Source organism: Phyllobates terribilis, unplaced genomic scaffold (assembly GCF_046119375.1).
Source record: "Phyllobates terribilis strain yellow unplaced genomic scaffold, ASM4611937v1 Scaffold_3__8_contigs__length_932513732, whole genome shotgun sequence".
Lineage (NCBI taxonomy): Eukaryota > Metazoa > Chordata > Amphibia > Anura > Dendrobatidae > Phyllobates > Phyllobates terribilis.
This window is the reverse complement of record NW_027362763.1, coordinates 359,740,816-359,755,108: the sequence shown is the minus strand read 5'-3', so window position 1 is coordinate 359,755,108 and position 14,293 is coordinate 359,740,816. Positions and strand designations below refer to the sequence as shown.

General features: G+C 41.8%; 1 protein-coding gene across 2 annotated transcripts; it reads left to right on the top strand.

The window, feature by feature from the left end:
- Positions 1-6,035: 6,035 nt before the first annotated feature.
- Positions 6,036-12,986, top strand: CAMK2N2 (calcium/calmodulin dependent protein kinase II inhibitor 2). Of its 2 annotated transcripts, XM_073675330.1 has the most exons (3): positions 6,036-6,519; positions 7,335-7,349; positions 9,018-12,986. In XM_073675330.1, the coding sequence occupies exons 1-3, from the start codon at positions 6,351-6,353 to the stop codon at positions 9,086-9,088; spliced, it is 255 nt and encodes an 84-aa protein (XP_073531431.1). In that variant the 5' UTR covers positions 6,036-6,350; the 3' UTR covers positions 9,089-12,986. The 2 variants fall into 2 exon arrangements, with proteins under 2 accessions (XP_073531431.1, XP_073531432.1); XM_073675331.1 differs by lacking the exon at positions 7,335-7,349 and having other exon boundaries at positions 6,040-6,519.
- The last annotated feature ends 1,307 nt before the right edge of the window (positions 12,987-14,293 follow it).

Sequence of the window (14,293 nt, the reverse complement as noted above, 5' to 3'; positions counted from 1 at the left end):
TCGATTTCACAGACACACAGGACGCTAGTTATTTAAACTATCTGACTTAGAAACCCACTTATCTAGCTAAAATCTCTCAGTAGGCAGGAGCTGTGTCTGTCTATGATAATTTATAAGCAATGGCGCTCACACAACATGGCCGCTCTTTATATAGAGAGGACATGTGATTTCAGCAGCCAATGGCACAAGCCCTTGTGTCTGGACAGTGTGGATGCTTCCTGTGTCCTGATAGACTAGCCGCGATTTGCACACATAAAGTTATAGAAAAAAAGATTACAAGCACGGCGCTGCTCTCAGCTTCTGTCTGCTCTCCCCAGCCCCTCCCCTCATCAAGCACGTTCCCCCGCTCACCATACATAAGCAGTATGCTAGCCAAACTGTTAAAAACACTTTAGTTGTACCGCAATAATTTTCCCGCACTTTTTCATCGAATGTTACAGATTTTAGCAGATTTTAAGAAATTTCGTTCACGAATCCGAATGTGCCATATTCGTGTCGAATTTAACATTTGCAATCTGATATCGAACATATTCGCTCAACACTAGTAGAGACATACCCCAAAAGACTTGCAGCAGTAAGTGCAGCAAAAGGTGGTCCTACCAAGAATTGACTCAGGGGGGCTGAATACAAATGCATATCACAATTTTCATATTTATATTTTTGAAAATTATTTTTTAAATAATTAGAAAACAATGTATCATTTCCATTACACATCACAAATACTTGCTACTTTGTGTTGATATAAAACATAAAATCCCAATAAAAAACATTTATGCTTGTGGTTGTAAAAATCAACAATATGGAAAAGTTCACGTGGTATGAATATTTTTTAAAGGCACTGTATTTTCCTGGATATCCATCTACCAGACACCTTAATACATGTGCGTTAAACGCATTACTTAAAATTATACTCAAAGTGCCAACCAATAGTGTCAAAATCTAGCATCTTATAGGCAGATAGCTTGTGCTGACTTTCTCAGAGGCCCCTTAACCAACAAAAAGAGGACTGAGGGGTTTGGTAATATTCTGATGATTAATTCTAAATTGAAAGGATTTATACCAGGTATGAAGAGCGGGGACACTATTGGTAGCTTTGCTTGCCAAGTGGGCTGTGTGCAAGGTGGTATACTCTTTATATCGCCAACACTACATTTTAGGCCTTTGGTAAGTGCTTAGGAAAACTGTATGGTGGATCCGGATGTATATACTACTTTACCACTATTGTACTTTGTGGATACCCTTTAAAGAGGTCCTATAATTTGCCATAAATACAGTACTGTGCAAAAGTTTTACACAGGTGTGGAGAAAATTCTGCAAAATTTGAATGATTTAAAAAAAAAATAGCAATGTTAATAATTTATTTTTATCAATTAACAAAATGAAGTGGCTAAGTTGATGGTGCCGTCAGCAAGGATTTGGATTTCTGGATCACAGAATGAATTATCTATACGATGGACTACTTTCTAGAGATGGGCTACACCTTACCAAGACTGAAAAACACATATTTGGAAGTCACTGCTAGGTTCTACAAGGAGAAGGATATCACTACACTACAGAGATGGAAAGATCAAGAAGGTGCCTGCAAATCAAAGCGCAATGACCTTCTACAGTTGGATCCAGAACGACTGTCTGTCACACCTGACACACCAGTGACAGTCTTAAAGGGGTTTTTCCGCGAACAAAAGTTAATTTTAATCAATAGATCTTGGAATAATAATAACTTCCACAATTGGATGTGTTTAAATAAAATGTTCATGTGCTGAGATAATCTTATAAATGTTCCCCTGTGTAATGGCTGTGTCTGACCGTGTTCGGAACATGGTCTGATCATACCACATCTCCTGGGCAGGGGAGGATGGAGAAAAGTATACTGACATTACATCCGGGAATCGCAGCCGATTCTTTTTGTGAGGTAAAACATTTCACTGCCTGTTTTTAATCAATGTTTTATTTCAAATAAAGAATCGTTTGCAATGAAACCAGGATAGATGAACACAGAACTTAAACACATGCTAAAAAGGAATAAATAAATGTTTATCAAATAGAAAGAAAGAGGCATATTTTAAGAAGAATATAATGCTGTCAGCAGAACCTGTAGGGCACGCATCAGATTAGCTAAAGCTGATAATGAATTAAGGCTTGCAAGAGACGTCAAAAGCAATAAGAAAGGATTTTAGGGGTATGTCAAAGATAAAAGAAAAGTCAAAGATGCTATGGGATTTTTACAGGATGAAAATGGTAAAGTGGTAAAAAATGATGTTGAGAAGACCAAACTTTTAAATTCCTATTTTTCATCTGTGCTCTCTCAGAAAGTAAATGTAACATCAAACTGATCTTCACTGTACTATTGAAGGAACAGAAGAATCTACACTATCTATAAACAGAAAGATAGTGAGGGAATACTTAGCTAACATAAATTAATTCAAGTGTCCAGGGCCTAGTGAATTACATCCTAGGGTACTGAATGAGATAGCAGAGGAAATTATTGAACCACTCTCCATAATCTTGAAAATTCTTGGAGAACAGGAGAAGTCCCAGAAGACTGGAGAAGAGCGAATGTTGTCCCTATCTTCAAAAAGGGGAAGAAGATGGACCCAGGGAACTATAGGCCTGTGCACCTTACTTCTATACCAGGAAAGATCTTTGAACAAATTATTAAACAACATGTATGCAAGTACCTTTATTAGAATGAAGTGATTAACCAGAGCCAGCATGGGTTTGTAACTAATAAGTAATGTCAGACTAACTTAATTTCTTTCTATGACAGAATCACTGACTGGATGGATCAGGGAAACGCAGTAGATATAGTATATCTCGACTTCAGCAAAGCATTTGACAAAGTATCTCATACCATCCTTATTGAAAAAATGACCAACTATGGAATAGACAAGGCAACTGTTAGGTGGATTTATAACTGGCTTAGTGATCGGACCCAAAGAGTGGTCATAAAGGGTTGCACATCTAGTTGGAGGAATGTTTCATGTGGGATACCACAAGGCCCTGTTTTGTTCAACATCTTTATCAATGATTTAGATGAAGGAATTGAGGGTAAACTGATTACATTTGCTGATGACACAAAGCTAGGAGGGATAGCTAATATTAGAGAACAGAGAGTGAGGATTCAAAAATATCTAAACAAACTGGAACTGTGGACAGCAACTAACAGAATGGTTTTTAACAGGGAGAAATGCAAAATCCTTCATCTGAGCAAGGAAAATTAAAAAAGCATATACAGAATGAATTAACACATGTGGAATTATATACTTAAAAAAGTGTGAAACAACTGAAAATATGTCTTATATTCTAGGTTCTTCAAAGTAGCCACCTTTTGCTTTGATGACTGCTTTGCACACTCCTGGCATTCTCTTGATGAGCTTCAAGAGGTAGTCACCGGAAATGGTTTTCCAACAATCTTGAAGGAGTTCCCAGAGATGCTTAGCACTTGTTGGCCCTTTTGCCTTCACTCTGTGGTCCAGCTCACCCCAAACCATCTCGACTGAGTTCAGGTCTGGTGACTGTGGAGGTGTAGCACCCCATCACTCTCCCTCTTGGTCGAATAGCCCTTACACAGCCTGGAGGTGAGTTTGGGGTCATTGTCCTGTTGAAAAATAAATGATGGTCCAGCTAAACGCAAACAGGATGGAATAGCATGCCGCTGCAAGATGCTGTGGTAGCCATGCTGGTTCAGTATGCCTTCAATTTTGAATAAATCCCCAACAGTGTCACCAGCAAAGCACCCCCACACCATCACACCTCCTCCTCCATGCTTCACGGTGGGAACCAGGCATGTAGAGTCCATCCGTTCACCTTTTCAGCGTCGCACAAAGACACGGTGGTTGGAACCAAAGATCTCAAATTTGGACTCATCAGACCAAAGCACAGATTTCCACTGGTCTAATGTTCATTCCTTGTGTTCTTTAGCCCAAACATGTCTCTTCTGCTTGTTGCCTGTCCTTAGCAGTGGTTTCCTAGCAGCTATTTTACCATGAAGGCCTGCTGCACAAAGTCTCCTCTTAACAGTTGTTGAAGAGATGTGTCTGCTGCTAGAACTCTGTGTGGCATTGACCTGGTCTCTAATCTGTGCTGCTGTAAACCTGCGATTTCTGAGGCTGGTAACTTGGATAAACTTATCATCAGAAGCAGAGGTGACTCTTGGTCTTCCTTTCCTGGGGCGGTCCTCATGTGAGCCAGTTTCTTTGTAGCGCTTGATGGTTTTTGCAACTGCACTTGGGGACACTTTCAAAGTTTGCCCAATTTTTCAGACTGACTGACCTTCATTTCTTAAAGTAATGATGGCCACTCGTTTTTCTTTACTTAGCTGCTTTTTTTCTTGCCATAAAACAAATTCTAACAGGCTATTCAGTAGGAATATCAGCTGTGTATCCACCAGACTTCTGCACAACACAACTGATGGTCCCAACCCCATTTATAAGGCAAGAAATCCCACTTATTAAACCTGACAGGGCACACCTGTGAAGTGAAATCAAGAGAATGCCAAGAGTGTGCAAAGCAGTCATCAAAGCAAAAGGTGGCTACTTTGAAGAACCTAGAATATAAGACATATTTTCAGTTGTTTCACACTTTTTTGTTAAGTATATAATTCCACATGTGTTAATTCATAGTTTTGATGCCTTCAGTGTGAATGTACAATTTTCATAGTCATGAAAATACAGAAAAATCTTTAAATGAGGTGTGTCCAAACTTTTGGTCTGTACTGTATATATACACACATATACATACACATATGCATACATATAAGGTACACACAATCACACGAGTGCAGGGCGCAGGCGCGGGATTCCAGCGCCACACCTACACGTCAGAGGGCACTGAGACACTGATGGGAGGGGGTGGTATGCAAACTAACACCAGAGACAGAGTTTTCTTCCAGGCTCCACACGCCCAGAAGAACTAATTAACATAAAAGATTAAAAGTCTATTTCTCAACAAGACTGCAGCAAGAACCATACAGGTAGGACTATTTAAACAATTCTCTCACCTGTATGCCCATAGTAATAGCTTAAAAGCGTCCCAGGGGGTGACAGATTCTCTTTCAAAGAAACCTGGGAACCCCAGTCTGCGTTGAAATCTTTGCTTGGAAGAGACCTTTCTGATGCAGCATGACTACTTTGTGTCTTGTTGTTGTGCTCAGTCTTGCCATGGTCTATGACCTGTGACATGAAACTGTCTTCCATAACCTAACCTTTGTAGCAGAGTTTGACTGTTCCTCACCCAGTTTTCAGCCTCCTACACAGCTGTTTCTGTTTCATTTAAAGGGGTTGGCTGCAGTTTGCTGACCACATGCCTACACGGGAACGCCCTGCTAGAGACTCTGAGCTCACTGAGTGATTGCCATGCTGTTAACGTGACATCAGCGCTGCAGCCAATGTCAGACACCAAGAGCAGCAGCGGAGACTCTCTGGTGGACAGCAAACTGTAGCCGGGGGTGGGGGGAGAGATTTAGTTAAAAGGGAACAACCCCTTTAATGACGGTGTATAAATCTACATATGAAAATGATAATTGTCACCTGTTTGGTAGAATATTCACACCTGACTATAATCCTACACAATCCCGGACATTGTGTGCCTAGAAGAACTGGTGCAGTACTGAAGGCCAAAGGGTCGCACCAAATACTGACTTACATTACATTTCTCTTTCACTTTGCATTTTGCCAATTGATAAAAGATAAAATATTAATACTCGTAATGTAGAAGACAATCTTATTTTGCAGCATTTTGTCACACCTGCCCAACACTTTGGCTCAGGAGCTATTTCTGACCATTATGGGGTCAGATATGAACCCAATCCCCAGCTTGTGGCTGCTAATCCTAATACTTCAGCCATGTATATGAGGGGTGAGCACTCCCCATACATACATAGCAGGGAGGGATCCGTGTCTGCGGTCAGCACATGGATGTACATGTCACAGGCGGCGGGGGTCCCCTCTCCCGGGGATATACTCCGGCAGACCCCCTCCTCCCCAGGATTCCGCCCGCCCGCCCCTGTTCTCTGGGGTTTGTTTCTGTGAAGTTGATTCCTTGTTTTGCTGCAGTGTCATTGTTATTCCGCACTCGCCTCCTGATGTCACACACCCCCTCACATGACGTCACCGGGACACTGCTCCCCTTTATGATGTAGAAGCTCTCAGATTCTCCTCAGACGTGTACTCAGGAGCTGGGGGAGCAGTGTACACCCCCGGGTCCCCGCCAGTGCTGCTGAGCCCGCCCGTATTCCTCCGCAGTCTGCTCCGCTCTGCCGTAGCCACAGACGGAAGGATTGTGCCCGCCCGTGCAGCCGCCGCAGGATCCCCAGCGCTCCCGCCGCAATCCCCGGTTTTGGTGCCGCCACCATGTCTGAGATTCTCCCCTACAGCGAGGATAAGATGGGGCACTACGGCTCTGACACCGAGGTGGGGCAGATCTCCTTCAGCTGCCGTCTCCAGGACACCAGCGCCTTTTATGGGGGGAACCAGCAGAAGAGACCCCCGAAATTGGGGCAGATTGGCAGAGCCAAGAGAGGTAAGAAGGCTTCAATGGCCAGGGCTGTGCCAGTCATAAGACATCATGTACTCATAGAGGGGATGAGCGCAGACACCATCACAGGCAGCAGCACATCCTCCATATACGAGAGACTGTCTCCTCCATGTCATCACCCTCTTCCTCCCCACATCATGGAGTCTGTGTGAGGGTGATGCTGTGTGTGCCATGGGGTGACTGGGGTGTGAGGACCCATCACTGGTGAGGAGATACTGGCATGCTGGCACTTCTTGTCTGCAGCCTGTAGTATGGTGGTAAGAACAGGTGCAGCCATGTATAGTCCTATACTGTAATGTCTGTAGCCAGTGCCCATCACCAGCTGCCAGCCATGTATGCGGCATAGCCACTGGGCACACGATCCCATACCTACACTATGGCCGACACTTGTAGCTACATGCCATGTGTGATTCTCATATACTGTGTATACATCTGCATGTCAGCAGGAGGCAGATCATGGATCCCACATAATGGGGGATCCCACATAACGGGGTGCATCACTGCTTGATCCCTCTCATTACCGCCCATGCTCTATAGGTAATGGGTCTCTAATGCATGCGTATGTGAATGCAATGAATGGGGTGGGGGCACATTGCAAACATACAATGAAATGATCATCCAGCTGTCATACGGTCATACTGGGCTGATTTATTGGGGGTTGCAGCCCAGTGCTGAGGGTCTCTGTAAGGAGAAGCTCGCTGGATGCAGACAGGTAGATGAACATGTTGAGCTGACTATGTACAATGCACCTGCTAACACCAATAATGCCTTGTTTTGTTGTGCATTCTTCTCTCTTGGAGCTGACACTGTCCAAGGTACTGATCTCAGAGCGTGCCTATATATCTATATATATATCTATATTCTCTGTGCATACGTGTGGTCTGTATATCTGTACACAGAGACGCACACATACGCAGTGTACGTTGTCGCCCACCTGAAGCGGGCAGTTTCTGCTACCAGTAGTGTCTGTGAGGTGCTGTTTGTTTTTCCAATGAAGTGTTAAGAAGTTGTGCTCTCACCTTCTACATTGGGGGGGTGACCAAACCCATGCAAGACCATTAACCCTGCGGACTGCTCCTGTCTATGCATTAGAGGGGATCTCTTTCTGCTGACGGATCTAATGCTATATAGGAGGGCATCTCTATCTGTATAGCTGATGACATGCAGAATGGCATTGCTCTATACACTCAGGGGAAGGATGGATATGGTGCCATTTTAGATGCAGCTATAGCTAAAGCTCAGGAGTTACCATAGATACTTACATTTCATCAAGTCATATAGGACGGCAGTCTTTAATGCAGAATATCCATCCTGTATATGGGATTGAAATCAAGGAAAATTACATGATGCATTTCTGGGGGGCACGAGCAATGCGGTAACCTAAAAGGAATTGGCGTAACCACCAAATGTAACTCTTTGCAGAGTATCTAGGGGAGAAAATATTTCCAAAATATTCGACTTCAACGTCCTGTACAGAGCACATTGAAGCATTATGTATTCACCCCACTAGTTTGTGCACCATTTATCTCAATGTGCATTCAGTAGCCAGACCGACCTCCTTTTAATTTCAGCTTCTCCTCTTATGTATCCCCCCATTTATGTGTTCTAGTACTGGTAAAATATTAAATCAACCCAAGGATTTAGCAACCAGTAACGCAGCAGCAGCCTTCATTATGGGACATAGGAGCCGGGCTGCATGGTTCCTTCTCCTATAGGTACCAATTTCTTTAGTGCCCTATTTTAGGCATCAATGGCAAACATGAAAAGAAAGATTATAATCTGAGAGCACCGTGTAGATAGAAGACTAATGAAATCACAGTTCAGCCTTCACATGTAGGTGATGGATATGTGATCCTTCTTATATATCTTTCAGTGGTAGATCACCTCTCATTAGTCGAGGTCGGTTGTTTCTGTAAAGTTCATCCAATAACTTGGTTCTGCACATTATTATCCATTTTATTAATATCAAAGGGTTAAAGTGACCAATGCTCTTATTATAATCATTGGAGCATAATCCAATTTGGTAGAGATTATCTAGACAACGATGGAGAATGTGCACACTACCAATCGACTAAGTCCATGGAGGCATGAAGCGATGCCTTTTACGTAGTTTGTAGGGTTTTGATCAGGTATGAAAACAGCTTTAGTCTTGGACCGGTTGCATAGGTCTTAGTCTTGAAGAGGTGAGTGCACAATTTCCTGGCTGTACATATATGCATCTTTTGTATAGAGCTATGCAATTGTTTCTGTTTACACGTGAATGCATCATTGTGTCCATAAGTGTGTGCATTGCTAGACTCCAGCCAACTGCAGTGTAGGAGTGAATGCACATGTTGTTTTCCTTGCTTCTCAAGCCCTCACCTCCTCCTCATCTTATTTCTCTGCATCCCATGTCTCTCCATGTCATCTCTCCTTCCCACTATCACCTTTCTTGGTACACTCTGCCTGTTGATACCCAACCCCATGTTTCTCCCTTTCTTCAGTTGTTATTGAAGATGACAGAATAGACGAGGTGCTGAAGGGGGTGTCGGACAAGTCTCCCTCCGGAGTATAAGGTGTGGAAGTGGCTGCTCTCCACCCTGATTTGTAAGCACTTTTGGCTGTGCATGTTTGTGGACATGGAGAAGAAGGAAAGGCTTTGAGGCTGCTGGCAAATCTCCACCCTCCACCTTGATCCAGACCCTCTGCAGGTCTCCTGATGGTGCCATCTGGCTCCCCACTCCACTCAGACCCGCCAATGACCTCCAATGTGGAGATGTTCATTTCAGCACCTTCCTTTACCCCTTGTCACTGTCCCTCACCCTGGGCTCTGGGGTCAGTGATGAGTCTCTCAACCCATGTTAAAAGCCAACCCCAGATTGCAGAATGGGTGTTGTTGTCCATAGCATCTGCCTGTGTGCCAAGAAGGTGCTCGTAGACTGGAGCACCACGGAGTTTGTGCCTATCAACTCCAAACCTTGCCAGGTGCTGCCTCCTCCTCCTAACTCACAATGTACATCCCAGGGGCAGTAGGTTATTAGAAATGCACTTTATTCTGACAAATATGTGTCTCTAGTGAAGTAATAATCTTTAGCTGTGTGCGTATTTGTGGACCCACAGGGAACTCATCTGCGCAGCTGTGTTTATATATCTATATATATATAAATATATCTAGTCATGTGTATATATAGGTATATACATATAGGATGAATTGTAATTAATAATACCATGCCCCTTCCAGTCAACCAGTAAACCAGCATCAGAACAATAAGAGACTGGACAAGCACCTATCCTCCCATTCATCTTGCCCTTCATGTTCAAGAAACCAGCAGGTCGGAAGCAGAGCAGCTGGAGGGCGCAGAGCAGGCACAGGCCGTCCTTTTGCTGTCCAAACCCAAGCAAGAATAAGACTTAATTTGCTCCATCTCTTGCATGAGCTTCCGAATCCATCCTGGATCCCACCCCTTTCCCAGCACGCTCCTTTTTAACAGGAACCCTTTACATTTGTATTTTTATAAACTCTTTGTTAATATGAATTCTGATACATGCTGGTGACTGTGCAATGTCACATCAGAGATGCAGTCAACGTCTGGACGCTGAGTGATTGGCGTCAACTGGATGGCAATGTAGTGCAGTAACTTGAGGAGGGGGAAGCTTTTATCAGGCATTTATGTAACATACTGCTGCCACCACCATGAATGTGTAAGAACTGAGCCAACCTGCTGATGGTATGTTTTGCCATTGTTTGATAGAATTTTTACATCAATATGCTGCTTGCTACTAGGACATGTTGTTCCATGTCGGATATGTGTCCCTTATACATGTATTATATAGTATATGTTTAAATAAGTATACAATGCTTTATATGGCGCTAAACTTGATATATATTATATACGTGCCAGCTTTACCTAAGTGCATATGTAGAAATATGCTGCACATTTCACGTATGAAAAATGTTTACACTGGATCGTTTTCCTTCTGTACATAATCTGCATACCACATATGTAGCAAGTATTTCTTTTACATTCAGTGTCATTCAGTTTTTGAGCTAGAGGTATGAAATGTTTGCACGTATTTCTACATTGCAACATGGAAAAAACTGATGTATGGAAACATATTTATTAAACATACACACATGTTTTTAATGGCGACTATCTGAAACAGCGCTTCTGAGTTAGGCCACACTACTTCCGGGCGGTGTTACTTGGGTAAGGTCAGGTGAGAATCATGTTTGGTTTCGTAGGACTACTTTACCCCACTTCTTCAGCAGTACAATTCTTTTTGGTCTGGTTTTGACTTCTAGCAATTAAGAGGCCATATTCTAAAAAAACGTGCCACTAATCCCAAATAATGAACAACACAGTCTAGTAAATTTGTTAGACTTTGTAGAAAACCAAAGGAAATCTGTCAGCAGTTGTGAACACATTATGTGCCTAGCACGGCTAAATAGGTCCTGAGAAACAAAGTTTCATCATAGCTATGTTCCTTATCATACCAGTAGGTTAATAATCACCCACTCTATGCTAATGAGTCAGCAAGAGTCCACTGGGTGTACCTTCCTGAACCAGGGAGGAGTCCTTAGCCTTTCGACTGAAAACCTATCCAACCTCTCTGCTTTTGGGTAACGGATCTAGTGGTCTCCTGATTAGGACATAATATGGAAGCTTTAGTAATGTGGGCTGAAATAAAAGCTGCAAGTATACACACTTTTGACTTTTACCTGCTTACTTTAGGCTGCAACTTTCCTAGAGTCGTTTATCAGGTGACTTGAACGTCAAGAAAAAGGCTTTAAAACAAGACCAAGATTACAGATCTAGTCACTATTTAGCTTGAGCTAGAGCCTTTAGGAGAGTTTTCTGAACCAGGCTTTCTTTGCTTCAAATCCTTGTCAACCCCTTATCCAGCAGTCTCCGGATGGTTAGGACATAGTATGACACCATTAGTAGCATGGACTGAAACTAGAGCTGCAAACATATGCCGCTGTCACTTCGAGCTGCTGTATCTTGAGCTGAGTCGCCACTAGAACTTCGATCCTTGTCTTTTTTTTTTTAATCAAATCATTTTTATTAAAAACTCCAAATACAAATTTTCCATTTTCAATTATCTTGTATGACATCATAATTCCATATTATAAAACATCAGATCCTTGTCTTCATTAAACCTAAGAATAAAGCTTTAAAACAAGACCAACATCGCAGCTCTAGCCACACTATAGCCTAAACTAGAGCATTTAAAAGGAAGGCGTTCCCGAACAAGGGAAGTGTCCTGGATTCTTAACTGCAAAACTCTTCAATCCCTCCTATCTGCTCTTGATTGACAGCTCTAGTGGTCTTCTACTGGTTAGGACGTAGTATGACACATGAGACCGCAAGATGTATTAACCAAGATCAGAGGTCAGGTGAGGGGAAGGTTTTTGAGCCAAGAAGCTAGGATATTTCAGTGGTTCAGAAACGCCCAGTGTAAACTTGGTAAATCATAGTCATATGATTAAAACTTTGTTTTCTCACTTGTCTTTGCAGTATGATCGATGACATAGGTATGATTAAATGTTAACAGTTCGGTGCACTCAAAATTTCTGACTGATTCCCTTTAATTATATCATTTAAGTGTATCATTGACAATATCAAAGACATTGTCAATGCTTCCATCAATATCCAAGTAATATCATACCGTTATTTTGGGTTATGTCACAAGAAGTTTTACGATATCTTTAGGGAAATAGCACTAAATAAGTTTGTCTCTCTAACTGAAATATTGCAAGTTATACCTGAGGGACACAGCTTCAACAAAATGCACTTTCACCTTAATACGTATTTTTATTAGCTCTTTGCAATAGGCCTATAATATCAAAGGCACCAGTAAAACCCAACGTACCAATTATTGCAAATACAGAAAGAACTGTATCCTACAAAATTTTCACTCTTGAGAATATCAGCCGTGTCACATCTTCTGGATCTGTAGTTAGGAGTGGGAACCTGAGACATGTTAGTCCTGTCAGTGTGCAGCACTTGATAGCAAGGGTAGGCATATGTCACACATCTTGGTGGTGGCACTACCATCTCCGTCTACAATCACTGCTGGTGGTGACCTATGAGATAAAGGTTTCTGGCTGGCTGAAATAATGTGGCTTGAAAATTTTATACTATCTTTAACCAAGGGATGGTTTCAGGAATCCACTCAGTCTCTGAATGTGAAGTAACAGCTGTTAAACGCCTCCTTTATGGGACGTAATAGTTGTGTTTTTAATTTTCTACTTTTCTTTTTTATTGTTTTGTTTTTTTTTTTCCAGTTTTTTTTTCTCCATTTTTTTTAAAAAGCTTCTAAATCCTGTGCATGGACTTAAGATTCAATGATTATACACCATTTTCTGATTCGAATAAGGCAATGCTGTGCCATTCTGGGAATGACTCATTGTACATTAATACCATTTCAATTGTATTTGGTGAATAAAGAAATAAACTGATCACCACTGAGCTCTAGTGTGTTTGTTTCACTGGGAAAACTCCACTGATCTTCTGGTTAAGAAGAGGATTGAGAAAGTCAAAAATGCTTCAGAAGGTAAGCGGAACGCGCCCAACACTGGGCTAGTCATTCACGGGATCCGAAAAAAAACTTGTGATAACACGACAGCTTGAATCAACTAACCAGAAATAAAATTATTGCCAGAGGCAGCGTTTATGCAGCATCTATAGATTTTGTTTCTTTATTGATCAAATGATTCAGATGAAGTATGTGAACCTCTGCTTCAGCAATGATGAATGAAGCATTTTCAATTGTATGCACAAAAAAATATCTGGGTATGTGTCATTGAGTATACAATAAAATAATTGAATATGTTTTTCAAATATCCCCTTTCTTATTAATGGACAAAATGGTGGTTATCCAGCAGCAAAAAAAAATTCTAAAACTTCACATTTATTTTGATTAAAAATTGGGAAAAAATAAAATCATGGCAGTAGGTGTCCAGACGTCTGGTCTACGTGTTTCGAGCAAAACACTCTTAATCCTCAACTTCGTTTTTAATGTTTAGCCAAATGTGACGTTTTAGATTTTTTTGCTTTGATATAGCAGCTGCTGGATATACACCCTTTTCTCTTGCCTATTCAACCCAGGAATCGGACTCAAGCTGTCCGTGCACCGTGCCCAATCTGGTATTCCTCTATTAACTGGTGAGCTGAGGATTTTTCCTTTGTTCCCCTTCCTCACATTATTTTGTTTTGTATTAATACCTATCTGCATATTACTAGATCTGTGCTTTAAAGAGCAGCTGTCACCAGATCAAAAGTGGCCAGTTTTGTACCTGTCCATGTAACGAAGTTCAACACAGTCCCAAACCCACAAAGCAAACAATGGTGGAAGGAAAAGAAATGGAATAGATGTAATCCAGCCCTTAAAGAGAACCTGCAGGGTATTTGCTTATTATGTTTCGGTCTTTGTTTTTTTCTTTTTAGTGGCCAGTGCGAACATACACTTACATGCTGCATGCACACCAACTTATATCCCAGTTCACTTCTTCATGTATTGTAAAGGGAGAGGAAGGGTCAGCTCACCGGAGATGTGCTAACTACATACAGCTGGTAATTCCGCACGGAATAGCCTGGGACCGGGCTTGACATCACATGGCAAAAAATGAGGTTCCAGAATGAAAATAGGATAAAATTTGTATTTATTAGAAAAAGTTAAAAGGACGATGGCACTACAAGTCCAGCGGGCACAATAACCAACGCGTTTCAGCTTACAAAGCCAACTAAATGATCATGCCTTTGTAAGCTGAAACGCG